General features: G+C 42.5%; 1 protein-coding gene across 3 annotated transcripts in view; it reads left to right on the top strand.

Moving 5' to 3' along the window:
* LOC130260522 (protoheme IX farnesyltransferase, mitochondrial) overlaps positions 1-20,729 on the top strand; it is a 109,147-nt gene that overhangs the window by 85,405 nt on the left and 3,013 nt on the right. For all 3 annotated transcript variants that reach the window (XM_056506031.1, XM_056506032.1, XM_056506033.1), the window contains exon 6: positions 7,159-7,391. In XM_056506031.1, the coding sequence (XP_056362006.1) occupies positions 7,159-7,391 (233 nt within the window). The remainder of the gene's footprint in view (positions 1-7,158; positions 7,392-20,729) is intronic.

The following is a 20,729-nucleotide window of genomic DNA, read 5'->3' as shown; positions in this document are numbered from 1 at the left end:
AGTAGTGTTGCTATTATGATAGAACTTTTACAGCTGACAGTGGTCATGGATATGGTTTTTATTACTAAATATATAAATACACAGCCTAAAAGGATTTGTGTGGAAAGTTAAAATTTAATTGAGTTGGTAGGTTGCCATCATTCAGCATTCTGCCATGATTACTGATTTAAATGCTCTAGGCCTTACCTTAAACATAGAAACTGTGTGAGGGGATTTTTTAACTTTCTGTCAAAAATACTTTAAGGGATGCTACTGTTGCAGTCTAGGGCAAAATGTGCCTTTTCTAGCCTTCTGGCTTCTTTCTTGCAGTCAGCTGAATTGGCGGCACGTGCGCCAGCAGATGCCCCAATTGCCGGTTCCAGGCATCTGTCCATCAGGGGAAGCAGAGCTGGAAATGGCACAAATGCAGTCCCGATGTGTGCTGAAAGTAGATGGACCTGCATCCCCGTTACCTCAGCTGTGGGAGCAGGAAGGCTTCTTATTGTCTTCATAACACCCTGAGCTCTTTTCTGTCTTCTCCAGATGGGATGGGATTGCCTGCTCTAACTCCTGCAGTTGTTGGCCTTTCCTGATTTTTCTGGTGGATCTCTAAAATCTGCTGAGCAGAGTTCAGCAGTTGTTGGGTACTGATCTTAAATAAAATAAATACAAGTTTAAGAAAATACTTTTGGCTGATGCTCCTCCCACTGAGGGAGGTGATCAAGCCATAGCCCAGTACTGCAGGATAGTCAAACTGGCCACAGGCATAGCTCCTGCTCTGGGACTTGTTTTCAGCAATTCTTAGTGTTGCCTGGTTGCAGGAATTGAGAAGATATCAGCGTATGAGCAAAACTAAACCACCAGCTAAGGAGGAGTATGGTTTTCTGCATGGGTGTAGGTAGAAATCTCCATGGATATCCTTTCCCCTTCATGGCTGTGGGCTTCTGCAGCCACAGAAGACATCAGAGGGGTGGTACTTGAACTTCTGTTTGTGTAACTTCTCATTGCTGTTGGAAAAGGGTGAAACCTTCAGACTGATGCTTTTGTCTGAATTTGTAAGTGGCTTCAGAAGCCTTAAGAACTTATTGCTGACCTGGGAAAAATTAGGGAAAAGAGAAAGGAGCTTTCTCCAGCAGTACTGACGAGTAGTCTGGGGACATTTTTAGTACCTAGAGATTCCAGAAATAATAAGCAATTTATGATGCTTCCTCCTAAAATCTGATTTTAATTATGGCTTTGGAACAGCACTGGACTCATATCTCAGCTTGTGATGGTGAAATGTAATTGCAGATGAGGATCACACTTGTGTTCTTTGTCTGCCAAAATACCTTCTCTAGAGCTCCTGCTACTTTCAGCCCATCTGTGCAGGAACCTGGTTCAGACTGTCCCTCTTCTTATTGCAACAAATTCTTTTGACACTATATACAGATAGAATTTGGGCCCAGAGAAGCAATATTGAAATTAATCTGAACCATCAGTCTCACATTTATTGTCTCAACATTATTTACTTGCCACCATGGAAGATGCGGAAGTCAGGGATCATTTAGTAACTATTTCTGTGGTTGAGTGAGGGGAAGAAGCACAGTGATCTTGCTGAATCTATGTCTTGGATGACACAGAAAACTCAGCAAACCCCAAACCCAGCTTTTTTCTCATCAAAAAGTAGGTAAATTGCAGTTTTTTAAAAGGGCAGAGTCTGTGCAGAGTATTTGCTGTTGCTAAAATCCCACACATAGGAACACAAGGTATGTATTCATTTGGATATGGAAATTACTCTAAATAAAGTTTCTTCTCTTTCCATCCTCCTTGTCCCATAAGCCCATGCCTAGATTCTTCCTTTACCATCCTTGCTCTGCTTATTGTAGAGCATCACCTGCATTTGGCAGAACGGATCCATGGTCTTGTGGCCTAAGGGACAGTTGTCTCCCATATTAATGAGATCTAATACAGAATCATCAACTGGGAATTTAGATGTTCTGATCCGTTAAGGTACTCCAGGCATGCTGCAGCTAAACGAAGAAGCACTGTTGTTTGGGATTTTTTTCAGTTTACTCTTTTAGAAGTGGATGACATGTCTATGAAGGGTTTTTGACAGACAGGGAGGAAACAGGGTTTATTACCTTTTTTATTAGGCTTTGAATTTAATTTTCAAATATACACACTTATACTTCACCTGCTTTTATGTAAATGTGTTTGGTGTGCCCAGTTTTCCATTAACACATGGTCATAAATTAAGTTTCTTATGTATTTACGTAACATCTGAACATGAATTTCTGGTTGAATGAATGCACCTATTCAGGATTTGTATGTGCTTTGTGTCTACACTTGTATGGGAGTGTCAGTCTATTCACAGGAATAGGTTAAAGCATTAGATGCTGATACAGGAATTTCCATATTTTCAAGCATTCATAGGTCTTAAGAGGGAATAGTGTCTTGTTCTTTGTTGTTGTTTTTTTGGGTTTTTTTAAATTCATTTAAGTTTTGCCCCATTTTTAACACTGTTCTTTAGATTGTATTTCAAACTGTATTTTGACAGTTGTCTTCACAAAATGTTTTGGCAAAGACAGCACAGAAAAGCCTGTGTAAGTAGTCCCACTGTTGATCATTATAGACATGAAGCTTGCTAATGCTGCTGTGGAATAGGTAAAATACTACATTAATTTTATGAACGGGCAAATGCTTTAATTTGTTTTTGCCTCTTAATTTTTCTAAGTAAGTCTGTGAGTCAATAAGTACTATTATCCATCGTTCCAGAGCCTGTTAAATAAATTTATTTCCTGCACATGTGTGTAACCTCATTATTTACGTACAACTAGAACATCTATAAGTGGTGACTGGTTTGGAGGTTATATTATTGCATGATATAATTAATTTATTACATGAATTAAAATACACTGCTGCATCATCCAAGGCCTCCTCACTTCTCTGGGTGAGGGTCCAGGTGGATGTCTCGTGGTCATGTGTAAAGGAGATACCTGAATAGCACCCATTTGGAATTCCTCCTGCATGTTCCCATTCCCCCCAGCAGCTCTGGGCTGTCCTTGAGCAATCCTCCCCAGCCCAATTAACAGCATCTGTCCATAGCTGAATGAGGAGAACGTGGCTCTTCCTTCTGTTTCTCATGCTCCTCTTGGATGTTCTCAGTGGAGTGGCACTGGGGTGGGGCTGTCGTGGATGAACTCCCTGGGAAAGAAATGACAACACACTCCCTTCGCATCGGGAAAAGTTTGATTATTCACTAGTCAAACGGAAATTCTCAAAAGCTTTTAGTTGAAGGTGGATGTCTTTTAGCCCTTTTATTAGGTAGATTTTGGCATATTTGTTGTCAGTAGAGGAGAGAAGAGGGACGAGGCAGAACTACTAGGTTTTGGTTTGCCTTTAAGAGATTCCCTATGTTTGACATACTGGGTATTTTAGAGTTGAAATTTGAAGAGAACTGATTTGGCACTTGTAGCATTTTTACAAAGCCTGATTTTAATCAGCCAAATAACTGAAACCAACTCCTCCCAAGAATCCATCATAAAACCTAGCTTCTTACTCAAGATGTTTGCTTTGTGAGCTAGCTCCTTGGCCAGTGTTCCAATGGAAGATTGCCTTTTTTTCCGATGGGAGTGATTCCCTCAGCAAACATAAATGCCCAAGTGAAATGAGACATATGCACCAGCATCTGTCATCAGCCTGCACTTACTGCATGGGCTGGTTTAAGGAAGAAGGAAACCATCAGAGACCCCTCAGCCACTTTTGAGCACCATGTGAAAATTCCCTGGCGTTGGGTTACCCAAGCCTGACACGGGCTGCATGGTGACATGAGGCTGTAGTGGGAGGAACTGTGTGAACATTAGGTGGTGGGGTAAATTCAGTGACAGTTCAATGTTTCAGCCTTTCTCCTGCTCCAGGACGAGATGCTGGTCTCCTGTGGTCCCTTGATGAGATGTGGGCAGCCTAGAGTTCATCGAATCAGCGAACATCACCCCCTGTACCTGAGTAGTGACAAACAACGTGAGCATGGACATGCACATTGGTCCCAGGAAGTTATAAACTAGTAAAAATCAGATTACCCTTTAAACTGTTGTGATTTAAACCAGTCTTAAAATCTGCAGTGTCAGTTGAAGCAGAAAGAACATCACCCAGTGACTGAAATCTCTCTACGTTTTCCTCTAATATTTTCTTTTTCACAGTGAGGAGTTGCTTATACTTCTAAACCTTATAAACATGACAAGTTTACATGAGATTGAGTTGAATTCTCTTCTGCCTCATGTCTCACCATGAAAGGAAAGTCTTGATTTCTGATTGCAGTATCTATGTGATGCCAAACAGTATTTTAAGAGGCAGAAGTAACAAAGCTGAGTAATCCGATCACAGTTCGAATTTCTAATCTCAGTTTGAGTTTTAGGAACAGGCCTTTGTAAGTCAGAACAATTACTCTTCTTTGTTGAGGAAACACTAGAGAGAAGTAGAAAATGTGATGCTTTCAGGATGTCTGAAAGTAGTGGTTCAGCTGCATAAGAGGAACCACCCCATTGACTTTAAGCCTCCCCTGAGAGCATTAGGACAATTAGAGATGCTGTTCAAACTGCCTCAAATTGCCCAGAGAAGCTGTGGCTGCTCCACCCTTGGAAGTGTTCAAAGCCAGGTTGGATGGGTCTTGGAACAACCTGGTTTAATGGAAGGTGTTTCTGCCTTTCAGAGAGGGGTTGAAATAGGGTGGGCTTTAATGTCTCTCTCAACACAAACCATTTTGTGATTGTATGTATTGTGCCTCCAGGAACTTCCCTTAAAGAGGCATAAAGGAAGAAACTAAGAAACAAAAATGTGTTCTCATCTACCAGGATCACAGCAAATCTTTTGAAGGTCTCAGCCACATAACTCCACCCTTCCATTTTGATAAAGCCTTATTTTTTAAAGGTATTTTTCTGATCCATTGGTTGGACATGAAGGCAGCAGACACCTGGGATCAGGACTGGCACTGAGGGCTATCGGTGCTGCAGGGAAGCGATGTGAGGGAGAGGCAAAACAGGGTTCAGGACTGGAGGAAGGCTTTACACTCCTACCCTTTGCCTTCCTGTCTGAGAAGAGACATGAAGGGCTGGTGCCTGCTCATGGTAGGTGGTGTTCATTTGGAGACACACAGATAAGTCTTCACTCCTGATTAGTAAGAAATGTGCTTGTTGCAGTAGATCAAATTGTGTCTTCATTTATGTCTGTGAGCCCTGCAGGGTGGATGTGGGCAGCCCAGCCTCGTAGGGTCACCCTGGTCTTTTGTCACCTCGAGAGTGAGTATTGTGTGAATCTGATGTTTACTGTCTGACTGTATTTTATTCAAGAATCAGTCATGATAGATTTGTGTAACCAAGCCCAGTCAGTCTTTCACTACAGAGGGGCAACATCTACCAAGTACTTCAGCATTTGTGATTGCTGTTGGGACCATTGGCAGTACAGATTTTGTTTTGCTGTCTTTCTGCGAAGAAGCACCACAGGCTACAGAACCAGAGGGCACAGCTCTTTATGGCTCCTTTCCTGAAAACAGCCTCAAATTTTATATATCTCATTGTCAGTGAAAGGCAGGGGTGTATCCTTCCTCGTCTCCTGCTGTATTGGTAACACCAGGGCTGGTAATTCTGAGCAGAAATGTACTCTGTGCACACTGTGCTACCTAAAATCTGTTGATAATTTGGAAAAGCTGGATAAAATTACTTAGCTTAAATTGAAGGCAGATTTATAGCATAAGATTGGCTCATTTTAGTTCTTCCAGGTATTTAGGATCTCTGTACTGTATTCATCTAACAGACAAATACCAAAATTTGACTGGTAGGATTTTTTGCTGATAAAACTCCCATAAAATTCATCCCCACCAGCAATTTTGTCTTATTTTCTTAGGAAGGTTGGAGCAGTGCTTGCAACATGTATCTTAGGGTTAAGGATTTGACCAGAGGGCAGAGTGGATTGTAGAACACAAAGGCTACATGGTTTTCATTTCAACAAAGGGCGTAAAACTTAAAACTCCACGCAGAAACCTTCGTTGCAAGCACACTTATTTTGTTTTTACATGAAAGACTGTGATTGTGTGTTTAACCACATGGGTTACTAAACACAAGTAATGTAATGGCATTTTCCTCCTTTCCAGAGGTTTCCCACGTGAAATTATTTCTTAGAGGCTTTTAGTTCTCTCTTCCTGTTATACCAAACACCTCAAACAGGCACAGGGAGGAGATCTCCACCCGCAGCAAACATGTTGATCTGGCACAAGGAACCACAACTAAAACTTCCTTAGGGTTGTGGCATCACGCTGCCTGTCAAGTGTGGTTCCAGTGGCCAAACAAAAAATCCTTGTTCATCCTATTTTGATGTTTATTGTGTAATTTATTAGCAGAAATTTACATAGCTCCAACCACTTTCTGACAGGTTTTGAGTTTCCAACCTTCCCTGAACTCTCAGCTGATGAGCAGTAGAAATGCACAGAGATAATTTGCATCTCTGTTGTTTGCTGCTTTCGGCCAAACCTAAAACATACTCAATTAATTTCAATCATGCTTACAAGATAGCCAGTTTTGATTCTGCTGCTAGCATTGTTTTGGTGTGCTCCCTCTGCTTAGTACAGTTCTTCATATAAATGGGGGTGTAGAACACTCAGACTTTTTTCCGTAAAGTCAAAGAATATTTCATTCCTATTGATGTAATTTCAAAATGATTGAATGTACTCTTTTTCTCATAAATGCTTCCTAACTTTGTGTCTAACCCTGTTGTGTTTTGAAGGATCCGTTGCATAGCTGCAATCAGTTAAAAATCTGACAAACTGCAACCATTTTAATTTACTCTAAACTCTGAGTGCTTTTTCCAGAGATTTAAATTTACTAAAATTAAAATGAAGAAGGAAGATCTGCTGAAAGCAGCAGTTTGCCATAAGGGAGAACAGTTCTCCAATACCTGCAGAGCTCGGATTTATTTGGTGAACACAGTGATTGCAAGATTAATAATCACCTCCATTGAAGAGCTGTAGCAAGATTGTCTTAACGTTTTGGAAAGGCTTTTGTTAGGATGGGGTTCAAACAATTTAGGATGGCTGAGTAAAACAGTAACAAAAATTCAATCTTAATTTTGGGGGGGAGACTAAAGGAAAGGGATAACAGCCATTCTCAAAGGCCAGTTCCTGCTCAGCATGTGCCATGTGTCTCCCCACAGCCCCCTGCTCGCTGTCTGCTTTGCTGCCTCCTGCGGAATCCCTGGAATTGCCCTACTCACACTGGGAGTGAACCCTCTCACTGGGGCCCTGGGAGCCTTCAACATCATCCTCTACACGTGCTGTTACACACCTCTGAAGAGGATGAGCATTGTCAACACGTGGGTGGGAGCTGTTGTTGGGGCCATTCCCCCTGTCATGGGCTGGACTGCAGCTACCGGGAGTCTGGATGCTGGTGAGTATAAAACCCATCCATCAGGGCAAGTGGTTATCAGGGTAACTAAAAAACCTACTCAAAAGGCAGTGAACTTTTCTTTATGCTTGTTGACCTGATCAGGCCAGGTTGGACGCAGCTTGCAGCAGCCCGGTTTAGTCGAAGGTGTCCCTGCCCATGGCAGAGGGGGGAAAGAGGTGATCTTTAGGGTCCCTTCCAACCCAAACCATTCTGTAATCCTGTGGTAAGGCTTCAAAGCACTGAATTTTGGTAACATTCTCCTTACATGGGTATTTCAGGGCAAACCTGAGCTGATAAAGCAGCATGTCCTATAGAATATGTATTTTGACCATCTTAAAAAAAAATCCAGAAGGAAAGTAGCATCTTTGGTATTCACATAGGAGAATATGTTGCATAATTTCAGGATTCAAACCATGTTCAGGATTAAAACTATATCCAGTAAGATCCAACTTGCAAGGAAATTTCAGAAAATTCCCAGATGTGTTTTACTGTATTTCCACAAGCCAGAAAATATCCTGGGAAGATTAATTTAGTGGTGTATTTCTTAATTACCCATTGGTAAACTCTAAGTTATAAATTCTCCTTCCTCCCTCCTTGAAAAGCAAATGAAGATTTCTATTTTAGTAACTGTGAACCATTTTTACATCCCTTGTAAAACACTGATCTCTTCAGCAGCTCAACTCTGACACAATCAGGCCTTGTTTTTCCTGCCAGCTAGAAACTTGAGAATTAAAGGGGCTCCACAGACTTACAGTCCAAAGCAATTAATAGGTCTGTTAAGAATTGGTTTAGTGCACACTCATCCCGCAGGGGGGCATATTTAAGGCTTGAATAATACTTTCAACAACAAGGCTTTTAACCAGAAATTATCAGAATTTGTGCAAAATCTGTTCTTTATGCACTTCCTAATAAAAGTCAGTCTGAGTTGGCTTTGTGTCTACATGTTCCTGCACAGATCTAAACCAGAGCAAGGATAGAAAGTGTAGTGGGTTTTTTTTTATTGTGTGCAGCTTCTGTACAAGTATTTGCTTCTCTGAAAGTTACTTAGACCTAGAAATTTTATGTAAGAGTATGTGTAGTATCTTATGTTAAAGAGTGCATAACAGACATCATTAGCAGCTCTGTACTTTAGAATAGAATAGGGAACATGACAAAAAAGGCATTGAGGGGCTGGAGTGTGTCCAGGGAAGGGAGTGGAGCTGCCTCAGGACCAGCTGAGGGAGATGGGGCAGGGGCTCAGCCTGGAAAAATGGAGTCTCACGGGGGGACCTTTTGGCTCTGCACAACTCCCTGACAGGAGTGGGCAGCCAGAATGGGGGTCAGGCTGTGCTCCCAGGGAACAAGGGACAGGGTGAGAGGAAACAGCCTCTGGTTGTGCCAAGAGAAGTTTGGACTGGATATTAGGGAAAAAATTTCTTCATGGAAAGGGTGGTCAGGCATTGGAACAGACTGCCCAGGGTGGTGATGGAATCACCATTCCTGGAAGTGTTCAGAAAATATGTGGGTGTTGTACACGAGCAAATGGTTTAATAGTGAACATGGTGGTGGTGCTGAGGTGATGGATGGACTTGATCTGAAAGGATGTTTCCAACCTTAACAATTCTATGATTCTGTAGAATTAATTAAAAACAAAATGTATATTTTTAAGACCCTTGTCATTCTGGCTGCAGATTGTTAGACCTTGACTCTTAACATTGTTTGGGGATTTTTTGTGTTTTTGGCACTTTATTGCGGAGTTGGTGTCCGAGGATGATTCTCATGTGCCTGTGCTTCACCTGCACAGTTCAGCCTGGAGGAGCTGAGTGCAGAGCTGCAAGTCTCCAAAAGCCCTGGCTGCAGAGGCCAGTGAAATCCCAGCATGTTAAACTGGCACTGATTGCCATTATCTTTAATTTGTCAACTTGCTCTTCGAGACCTATTTCTCAAAGAGCAAAGCTGTCCCTGTACTGCTGCAGTGAGGGCAGCAGGGAGCCTCAGTGGTGCAGCAATGATGCCACCAGTGGAAGATGATAACAAAACCACCCAAACGGACTTTGTCAGAACACAATAATCTGGTGCATAACTAGTGTGTTTTGTGTGGCTAAAACTTTTTATAATCACCTCCCAGTCTGCATCAGGGAGGCCAGACAGCCTACTTAATAGACAAAGAAAAGTTACTGAGCTATTACTGGTATTTGTAATGAAGCACACCTGGGAAGAGTCAATTTCAGTGCATTTCAGTATTAAATGAAAACTCAAAAAAAGCCCCACAGCACTAACCCTACAGACACTTTTACAGAGAAAAGAAATAACTAGAAGAAAAGGATGGCATTGTAGACTATGATTTTCAGTGTTAAACATTCTACTTCCTTAAATAAGAGAGTTCAGCCCCTGGCAGCATCATATCCCTATGGAACACCGGCGTGCATCTATACACAACATGGAGACCTGTGTCCCTTCCCTAACCAGCCTGGTCTCAATCATTGAACTCATTAATAATGTGTAATTAGTGTGGAGACTTAACCTAGTTTTAGGTAGAGGCGTGAAAATGCCTCTGCACCTCATTTAAAAAAAAATCATTCTACTCGATAACAAAGAGGAATGTGAAGGAAAGGAGGCAGGAAACTAATAAGAAGCAAAGTTCTCACTGCTAGAGTGGTGGGTTTTTGAGTTTATATTTTCCTGTGGATTTTCTATCCTTGTAATCTTCTCACAGCAGCCACATTGTTGGACATGGTGCTGTTATAGGGAAAACAATATTTAAGTTTAGCCCTTTCATTACCATTTGTAGGGAGAGCTAAGTATTAAACTGTTGTGTATAGCAGTTAGGACAGCTATGTCTGCTCCCTTCAGGAGTTCCATGACATGGATACTGTGAGATATCTTGTCTTTTGGGAGTTGGAGATGGTTCCTTAGAGAGTTGAAGGTGGTTCCTCGTTTCCAATTTCAGAACTAATAACAGCATATCTCAGAGTAAAGCAAACTTGTCTTAATTTGTCCTCATTTTGTTTATGACTTTCAAAGATGAATACCTTGGCAGTTTCTTGCACAAGAAACAAATACTTAGTTTTTACAGATAGAAATCTGGAACCCTCATATTTCCACTGACGCAAACACATGCTGTAATTTATAGAATAATCATAGAATGAGGTCAAAGGAACCTTAAGGACAATTGTCTCCCAACCCGCTGCCATGGGCAGTGACACCTTCCACTAGACCAGGTTGCTCCAAGTCTCATCCAACCTGTCCTTGGCCACTTCTAATAATGGGGTAGCCACAGCTGCTCTGGCCAGCCTGTGCCAGGGCCTCACTGCCCTTTGAGCAATTTCTTACACTATACATCTTTGCAGATCTAGTGGTACTTCCCAGGAATATTTGGTTCCATTTCTGCCCCAATAGGTAACTTTAATTATATGCTCTTAAGGCTGATTGAACATCCCACCCTCAAACCTGGATTTTGTGCCAGCGTAATTTAGGGGAAACCTCCCATTTCAAAAGCAAAAGATAAGGTTATCTCTGGGAAGATGTGGAATTCTTTCTTGTGGGTTTGGGGAAGTTGTGCTTTTTTAATGGCAGCTGTTTGAAACTGATGAAAGATGGGGAATGTTAACATTTCCTCGCTGGGGGAGTGAGTGCAGGTAAGATGGTCAGAAGTGCATGATAAATGTAATTTATCACATGGATATCACTGTCACATATCTGGAGGGTTTATGCAGGTTTTTCCAAATTTATGCTGGATTTATGCCAGCCTGTGTTCTGCAGTAACACATTTGCTTCCTTGAAAGCAGATTTCATTACTCTTCTTGGGACTATTTTTTTCTGAAGAGATTTTTTTTTCTAGTAAATCAAGATACCTTCAAATTATTTTACAAGGGAAGGACTAGGAGGAAAATAATGAAATTAATGTAAAACCTTAGGTGATAGCAGAGAGATCGGAAAATAGGTCAAACTTGGCAGTGTTCCCTGTTCTGTGCCAGATCCCCCTCCTGCATGGGATCCACAAGCAGAAGAATCCTGGCTGTGCCACAATGCTGCTAAGCTTGTGCACAGGGATTGTTAGAAAGAAACAGAGCTGTTTATTTTGGTGGCTAAGAGGCACAGTGCATACATGCTTTAAATTACCCTCACACTGGTGTTCCTTCTCCCTAGACTAATGTCCATTTAAACTTGTTATTTCTAGTTAACAGAAAACTGAATCTGGGATAAATGTCTCCAAATGCCACAGCCTATTTTTTGCCTTGCACGTTTTCATAGAATCATAGAAAGTTTTTGATTGGAAGGACTTTATAGGTTATCTCATTCCAACTCCCTGCCATGGGCAGGGGCACCTTCCAGGTTACTCCAAGCCCCATCTAATCTGGCCTTGGACATTTTCAGGGATGGGCCAGCAACAGCTTCTCTGGGCAACCTGTGCCAGGAGCTCACCACCCTCACGGCCAGGAATTTCTTCCTAATGTGAAATCTAAATTTTCCCTCTCTCAGTTGGAACCCATTCCCCGTTGTCCTGTCACTGTATTTCCTGATGCAGAGTTGTTGACAGGCTTCCTTGTAGCCCCTTCAGATCCTGGAAGGTGCTGTGAGGTCTCATACAATCTTCTCCAGGGTGAACAGCCCCAATCTCTCAGCCTGTCCCCATAGGGAAGATGCATCAGTCTCCTTATAAACTTTGTGTGTTCCTTTGGACTTAGTCCAGCAGTCCCATGTCCTTCTTACGCTGGGAACCCAAGAACTTTTGTGCTTCTTGCACTGCTGGTACTCTGCTCAGGCGCTGAAGGCTGGATCCCACCGGCGAGCAGGATTGGTGTCATGGAGCAGCAGTTGGTGCCACGGAGTTCATGCAAACCACCCAGTGAGATGGAGGTGACAGGCAGGGCTCCTCAACCTAATGTGCTTATCAACTAAAGGGATTTTTTCTGAGTTGGTGGTGGCAGAGTAGATAAGGGCCCTGACAGTGCGGCAGACATTGCAGAGCCACAGTGGCCCAGGAGCCGTAGGTATTACTGCACCAAAGAATGTTTATCTCAAGAGACTATTTAGTTTATAAAATGCTCCACTCCTGGTTTTATTTCCCTGAAAGACATCTTGTACTGATTTTCATTCATTTTCAGAAATTTAAATAATTCCTCAGGGTATGGAATTTATAGACTCAGTATCAATTGTAATCATGTGGAGCCTGATTTTTTAATTGCCTTTACTTTGTAATTCAAATTGTGTTGTATAGTAGACATTAATTATGTCAGCCAGCATCTATTTACAAAAGGGGATTTAAAAACGGGCAGTTCTTATCATCTAGTGACATTTGGCAGATGGATGGTTTCAGTAACAAAAAATAGGAGAATAGGAAAGAGGGGGGTCTGTGTCCAGCCTGCCAAAGGCTGCAATGTCTCATACCTTCCCTGGTGTAGCGCTTGTCTGCCAGTAGGAGGGAGACCAAAACAACAGCTTAATTGCATGCAAAATAAGCTTAGAGATCTCTGTCCCAGTTAAGCACTTGGAGCTTTCAAAGCCCCTTGATGTGGGAGCAGGTCTGGGAGCCAGCCGCCAGAGCAGGGCAACTCCAGTATCCTTCTGCTGGAGGAGAGGAGGCTCCGGCTGTAAACTCCCACTGGTAAACTCTGTTTTTCAGGGTTTCACTTCCCAGATGAAAGAGCAGAATTTGTGGTCTGTTCCAGAGGAAACAGAGATATTCATGTCACTGACATATGAGAGTTGGAGCTGGGGGCCTAGGAGTATGATTTGTGGGAGTAAAAACTGTAAAAAATGAGGCAGAGGGACAATACTAGTGAGCAGCTGGTCTGAATTTAGGACAAAAGCCAGTGGGCTATTTTTTTCTTCCTTTCCATCTTCATAAGAGACAAAAGAATTGGCAGTTCCGCTGCTGGGACACCTGGGGACCGACCCCACAAGTTCACAGGGAGCATCCCCTTTGCCTGGTTCTCCACCCTGTGTGTGGCCGTTGGGGCAGCCCCATGCCCCTGGGGTGTGAAACACAACACCCACAGAGAAATCAGGACAGGGGGATCTGCAGGAGGGACTCCCACCCTTGAGCTAGTGGCAGGCCTGCCAGAACCTGAAAGAGGTGGCTGATGAGGAACCCCTGTGTGGCTCTGCAGGTTTACAATCCTCTGCTGAGTCTGGTCCTTTGGTAAATGCTTCCTAAACATGTTTGCAGAAGATTGTATTTTCATCTTACCCAACAAGCTCTTCTTTTATAGCATCTGTTGCTGAGGTTAGCTAAGGCAAGTTATATATGGTGGTGTTGTTTTCTCAGCCTTGCCTGTGTAATGAAAGGTGTTTTCCTGTGAGGCATTTGGCTGCAATAACCTGTTGTGTGTGTGTCTCACAAGAACTGTGCATGCCTGTGTGTATCCATACACATGCAGCTTTTCTCCGTGTGGCGAGCGTTACTGAGGACATCTGGCTTCCTTCTGTTAAAGGCAGAAGCCAGGAGCACTCTCTCGAGGTGAAAAATCCCACAGCCAACTTCATTTCCTTTTCCTGGTGGATGCTGAGGATCCTTTTGTTTTGCAGACAAGCCAAACACATGGCCAACGACCCCTTCCCTTTCAGTGCTGCTGTAGAGGAGTCTATTGCGACCCGTGCTCCACAGGCCTTTTGTGCCATCCTTCAAAAGAAAGAGCTATTGAAACCCCTGACCATGAAGCTTTTGAGTTTTCCTCATTGCCCTTGGTTTCCATGACGGTGTAACCTTGGCGGGATACAATGTGGGCTGGGCTGGGCTGGGCCACTGACAGCCCAGGACCATTGTCCCAGCCCAGGGACCTTGTGTGGAGCTTTAGAAGTGATACTGTCCCTTTTTCCTCTCAAGGCTTCACCACTCTTGTGCCATCCAGCACAGGTAATAGCATCTACTTTTGTTTTCCAATGGAAGCAGAAGTGCAGATTGTTGTCTTGCTGTGGTGCTGATGTGGGTGAAGTAGAACGGAATTACATCAGTTTGGTTAAGGTTACTGTCTAGATAATTCCCAAATGTCTTTGTGTTTGAGAAGGCTTCATAATTGCAAATTAGGATGTAAATTTTGATAAGCTAATCCCATTCCTAATTCTAAAGACAGTGGGAAGAATTAAGTAGCTGGTAACATTTCTCTTCAGGGGGGATGGTATCAGGGCAGTGTCTTGAACATTTGTAATTAGAGGTCAGTTGATTTAACAGTCACTTTCCATTGCCATAACAAGCTGAAGCAGAGGCAGTAATGATTGTACCTTCCAGCTCTCATTCACAAACAGAAAATGCAACCATGAGCTGAACAAACCAGCATTACAGTTGTTGAGGCGGACACAAGTGGCACCATCACCAGTCCTTTATTATCTTAAAAACTTCTCATGCCTTCTCTCAGCAGATTCCTCATGGGCTGCTCCACACAGCACTGACTTCTTCCTTCTCTTCCTTCTTCCTTCTGCATGACTGGCTAACCCCAACCTGTCCCTTACCTGGCCACATGTCCCTCACACAGCATCTTACTTTGTCTGTCCCTTGCACCACCACATCTCTTCCTCCTCGCAGCACAGCGAGCAGACTCCATCCAACTGCCTGATAGCCAGCTAACCCACTCTTTCACTGGACAGGCAAGGCTGTTTTCACTCCTCAGTAATCAGTACAGCTGTAATTCATTGGGAAAGACTGCCTTCAGCACTATCCTTACAAACCACCCTCCCATAAACCAGACCATATGGATCAGGACATCACAGTGTGTTCTAGCCATGACTCTCCAAACCACTGTGAATCTTTGTACCAATACCACCAAATAATCCTTTAAGATTGCATTGAAACTGAAGTGGGCAACTGGGCTTTGACAAGATTTTAAAACCTCTCTTTCTTTACCTCCAGAATTGATCATAGTTAGAATCTCCAGGGAAGACTGCTGTGTTAAACTTGTAAATAAACATGAAAAAAAAGACAGAAAATGAAGGTTTTGGACACGTATTCTCTACACTTCTTGTGAATGTAACATCCCATAAAACTTATGTAGGACTATGGTGAAGAGTTTGGGACTGGTTATGGTAAAATTTCTTGTAGAAAAGGTGGAAAAGACAGCCTGAGACAGCATGGGTTCTCACAAGCAGGTGGATACAGCTGGACCAAGTCAAATCTCTGAGCTCTAATCTACCTTGCCTGGATTAAAGAGGAGTAATTTGTTCAACATCTTTTAAGGGAAGAGAGCCAGTTGTGCACTGTCAAGTAAAATGGTGTGTGGTTGTTTCCTGCCTACGATCCATTAAGAGGCTGAGCTTACCCTGCCAAAGCCTTCCCATCCCTACAGCAGCCAAACTCGTGCCGGTTTCCTAGAGACAAAAGGCCGGTGCTTTCCTCTCTTAAGTCACAGCTACCAATGTCTGGAAATAATTTTAAAATTCCTTCACGTTATTCAAGACAGCAGAATTACTAAAATTGTGCTTTAAGCAAAACAGCATTCTAAGGTTGCCAAGGCAGTAAACACCAGCTTTGGGAAATGCATTAAACATTTCAACATCTGTTTTAGAGCTGATATTTAAGTATTCCATGTTTATTTTAATGCCTGGTTGGCCACTTCCCTGTTACACATATGCAGCACCAAAGCAAAGACAGAAGGAGCGAGTCTGTTCTTGAGCTGATGCTACAGGTTAGCTCCCATGCCTTTTTGTTTTGTTTGTTTGTTTTATTGATTAAATGAATAGGTGTTTGTCCTGTCTGCAGCCTGAACATGATCTGAGAGGTTTGCAGAACCCTGTGCAGTGGGAAAGCACTGTGTGTCCTTTATAGAACAATGAGAAGGGCAAGAAGAGAGCACATGTTGTTCCTCTGCAGTGTGTTTTCAGGAACACAGTGTTGATACAGCAGTCCCTGTAGAGGATCTTGGACGTTTGTCCTGACATGTGTGGACAGGCCCATGTTCACCTGCCTGCCCAGGCTGGTCAGACTCTAGACCCTGTTCCTGAGGCTGGAGCTTCCACCCACACATGCTGTGCTCTAGCCTGTGCCCTCCAGTAACTCAAGTACTTTTCTTCACTGGAAAACCTGAAGAAAATTTTCAGAAATTATTTGAGAGTTTCAGTTGGACCATCCCAAACTGTTGTGCCTCATTTTAGCTGAAATAATTAATCTGTGAGTAAAACCATCACTGTCGCTCCAAATGAACAGATATAAAGCTCTTTGATGATGAAAGGTATTGCCAGCATGAAAGAGGCATATTTCAAATGATTACTTATGAGAGTGCATCCTCAACACAAGTCAGGCAGAATTCCAACTTTATTTCTGCCCTTTAGTGGTTAAGAAGGTAGGTTTGCAGTCCTCAGGTTATTCAGTTTGCTCAGAAGGACTTGTGCTGGCACTGATAACTCAGCAGCTGCATGTACATACTCTTTCTTGAATAGATGTTTTATGGACCTGAACACTCTCTGTCCTTTATGGGACTTGAGAACTTTGGGCTACTGGCATTTGTGTCTGGAGATTTTCATCGCTGTGTCACTGATGTTGGTGTAAGCCAACAGGATAAGGAGCTATTTCCGCCTGAACGCTCTGCTCTCCTCTCCAGATGTTAACCAGTGGTCAGAGCTCATGGCCTGCAAGGACTTACACCCTAAAAACCATTTTCCAGCCTCCTGCTCTTAGGGGCTCTTCCTGCCCAAGGACATAGTCTGGCTTCTGCACTGACGCTCTCTCACCTGAGATTTGGACCATCCAGCAAATGAGATCATCATAAATTGCTCTAGAAGGAACAAATCATGAAATTTTAATCAAAATTTATGAAAAGCCACATCACCTTCTTGACACTTTAAAGAGCAGAACATCAGAAGGGCTTCTTGCTCTTGTAATTCTGAAAATTAGACTGTCAACTGCTGCAGCTTGCAAACCCGAAGTCACTAGTTGCATTTGGAAGTCTCATCTCACAATGATTTCCAAATCTTACCCAAATTTATTGAACTGTAAAACGTTCAAGCATTTGCTGAATGACTGTAAAATTTAGTGTCCTGTTTTAGGAAAAGTGCAATTTATAAAGCTTCACTACTCACTAAATAAAAATATATTTACAGAGAGAAAAAAACATTTTCTACCTTCTTCAATGCCAGTTGACATTTTTGCTTTATCTTAGATGTTAAAATAAAATAAAAATCTCAGCTTGTTCTTGTATATTATAAGGGAGGTCTATTACTATTTAAATCATGAAGAGGAATTTAAGAAAAGACCTAATAGCTTAACCTTAAAATTCATGAGGAATAATAAAACCTCTTATTTGTCTTGAGCTCCATGTGTGCTTTAGGACCTACCTGGTTCTCTGCGATCCTGGAACTTTCAAGATTATTTAAGACATGGAAAAGAGATGAAAGAATAGGAACTCAGGAAGAAGATATTTTATTCCTATTTTGCAAACAAAAGTGAAAGAGTTCTGTGAAAAAAAAAAAAAAAAGTGAAAGAGAGCTGGGCCTTGTTTTCTTAGGCTGACTTCATTTTTTTCCAAAATCAAACAGGACTGATCTGACACATTATTGGGATTTCTAAGAGTCTGCTGCATCTGTCCCAGGTTCTCGCACTTGGATAGAAGAATTGGTCAATTGCTCAGTTGCAGCAATTAAAAATTTGTCCAGAAAGACTAAGGAGCTTGGGATATCCACAAGACAGCCAGGTACTTTTGGTTCTGCAATTTATGAACTGTTGAAGAAAAGCAGAGAGATCTGAGTTCTTGTCAGTCTGCCTGTTCTCAGATTTCCACAAGCTGTGGAGGATCCAAGAAACCCCAAAGTGCTGGATGGCCCTGGGTGGCCCTGGGTGTCCCTGAGTGCTGGCTGTCTCCCGCTGCCCAAGCAAGGACTCTGCTCCAACAACTCCCTGTGCCAGGTCCTTGTGCTCCAGTTGGAAACAGCTTTGTCTGATGTTCATTTAATTGTAAACTCTGTGGAGAAAAGGATTTGCAACGATTAAGCTGAGTTCCCAAACTGTTGGGATCAGCACAGAGGCCATAGAGTAGACTCAGCTCTGTTTGGAACCAGATTAATCTCCAGAGTTCATCTCACTGTAATATTGCTTAAAAACACTGCTGACTTAGTTATGACATAGTTAACATTCATCTAGTAATTAATGAGTATTTCAGTGTCTGCTCTGGGCTTGACAGGATTTCTATTGTGAGCTCATTTGATGCTGAATTGTACTGTACTACGTGCCATGCTTTGCAAGTCATCAGTCTTACATGACATTTAAAATTCTCAGACAACCCGACAATCTCTACGTAGGCCAAGGAAATTACAGGATGTCCCAGCACACGAGAACGGAACAAAAAGATTGGGTCAGTTGAAGTCCTCATAATGGGCTGTTAAATTGTTTTGCTGTTCAGCTTCTCTGTAAAATATCAATTATCTCAATGGTTGTAATATAATCAAAGCAATTAAATTCCAAAGGCTTGCATGTAAAACCCAGAGCTTTGTAAATGGGAATTCAGCCTCAAGTATTTTAGCTGGTCTGTTTGTGTTTAAAAGTTTCTCCAGATGACTTTTTTTAATGGTGTCATAGTTAAGGAACTGTTAAAGGGCTTTGTGTGTTTGAGGTTTAGGGTGTGTTTTGAGCTTGGCTGCACACAACATTTGAACAACTGAATAAGCAAAACCTGCATTAGAGCCGAAACACAGGGACGCAGACGTGGGTCCAGAGCCGTGGGAAGCAGGGACAACCTCTGCTCTACGTCTTAGGCCCTGGGTTCATCCGCTTAAGAATCTTCAGCTGATGGATAACTGGAGCTTACCTGTACCTAAGTTCTGAACAATGACAAGCTAGTGTCTCTGAAGTACTTCAGATGTGATACTTGAAAAATACTGCTCTCTTTGAATGTAGTACATTCAGGATCTTGCCTCCATGAATGTGTTGTACAAGAATAGGGAAAAGCTAAAGATTGACTTAAGACAAGAATATTTTCCCTGTGGTTTCTCCTGATGTAGGGAGGACTACTCCTTCAGTAAGTTTAATTTTAGTTTATTTCAGCAGAGCTGTTCCCTCAGGTTTCAGCAGAACTGAATCAAATACTGTTCTGTTAGGGCCAAAATTACTTTTTTGGCTATGATATTCTGAAATTATTGGCTATTTTGGGGTACATATTTTTCAACTGTCTTAAAAGGTTCCAATTGAGAAAAGGTGCTAACACCCACATCCAAAAATTTGACTTTAGAAGGATTGAGTAGCTGGATTTGAAGCATTTTGGGCCATAGACCAGGAAAGGGAGTGACCTAATTGTGGCCTTCCAGTACCAGAAGGAGCTTAAAAGAAACATGGAGAGAGACTATTTACATGGATATGGAGTCACAAGGGGGAATGGCTTCACACTGACAGAGTAGTTTTAGATTAGATGTGAGGAAGAAATTCTTCCCCATGAGGCTGGTGAGGCAGTGGCACAGGGTGCCTAGGGAAGCTGTGACTACCTCATTCCTGGAAATGTCCAAGGCCAGGATGGACAGGGCTTGAAGCAACTTGGTCTAGTGGAAGGTGTCCCTGCTCATGGCAGGGAGTGGAATGAGATGATCTTTAAGGTCCCTCCCATACCATCCTGTGATTCCCATGAAATCACCTGGAATTCATGGCAGACAGTGTTGTTCTGAAAGCTGCACACCCAAGGTATGTGTGTCTATCTCTGTGCTTCATGTAAGCAACTTCCAGAGGTACATATTCACCTCAAGGACTTTTGTTACTCGTTCAAAAAAGCAGTGAGATTGGTCTTTTACACCGCTACTGGATTTATAAGCTGCTGGAAGCCTGCATGAAGTCTAATGGGGAGTTCCTTCACTGGTGATAAGGTAGGGGGAAAATAAAAGGCTATTTTGAAACCTGAGATTATTATTATATGCATGACAGCACCAATTCGAGTTGTGCTGTTAGAGACGAGAACTAGGTATGCACAGCTCCAAGGAATAGATGGAGAGGAGATCTGAACCATGAAGCTGTTCAGAGGACACAGTGACTTGGACTTTATCAGAGTTGCTGGGGAAGAATTTAAATACCTTAACCTGTTTGCAGATAAGTGTTGTTGCTTCTCTCATGTCTTTAAGAAAATGCTGGATGTACGGCTCCATTTGGGGAAGAGGTTTCCATAGAGAATGAGCTTCTGGAGGCAGGGAGGTACAAAGAAAGTATTTTGATGCGAGAGCAGAGGCTTTGGGAGCTGGGGAAACAAAAGGAAAACCCAGGAATGCTGATAATATTGCAACAGCCTTGGGGGATTTTTTTGTGTCTTCAGATAAAATTAGTGAAGCGAGTTTGGTCTGAGGGCCTCCTAGAGGCTCACTGAAATTAGCACATGAGCTCCTGCTGCTTCAATAAACCCTGTACTTTGTCCCAGGAAGAGCTGTGGAAATGTGGTGCTTCCATAGCTCTTTTCTAAA

This window comes from Oenanthe melanoleuca, chromosome 18 (assembly GCF_029582105.1).
Source record: "Oenanthe melanoleuca isolate GR-GAL-2019-014 chromosome 18, OMel1.0, whole genome shotgun sequence".
NCBI lineage: Eukaryota > Metazoa > Chordata > Aves > Passeriformes > Muscicapidae > Oenanthe > Oenanthe melanoleuca.
This window is presented reverse-complemented; position numbering and strand designations above follow the sequence as displayed.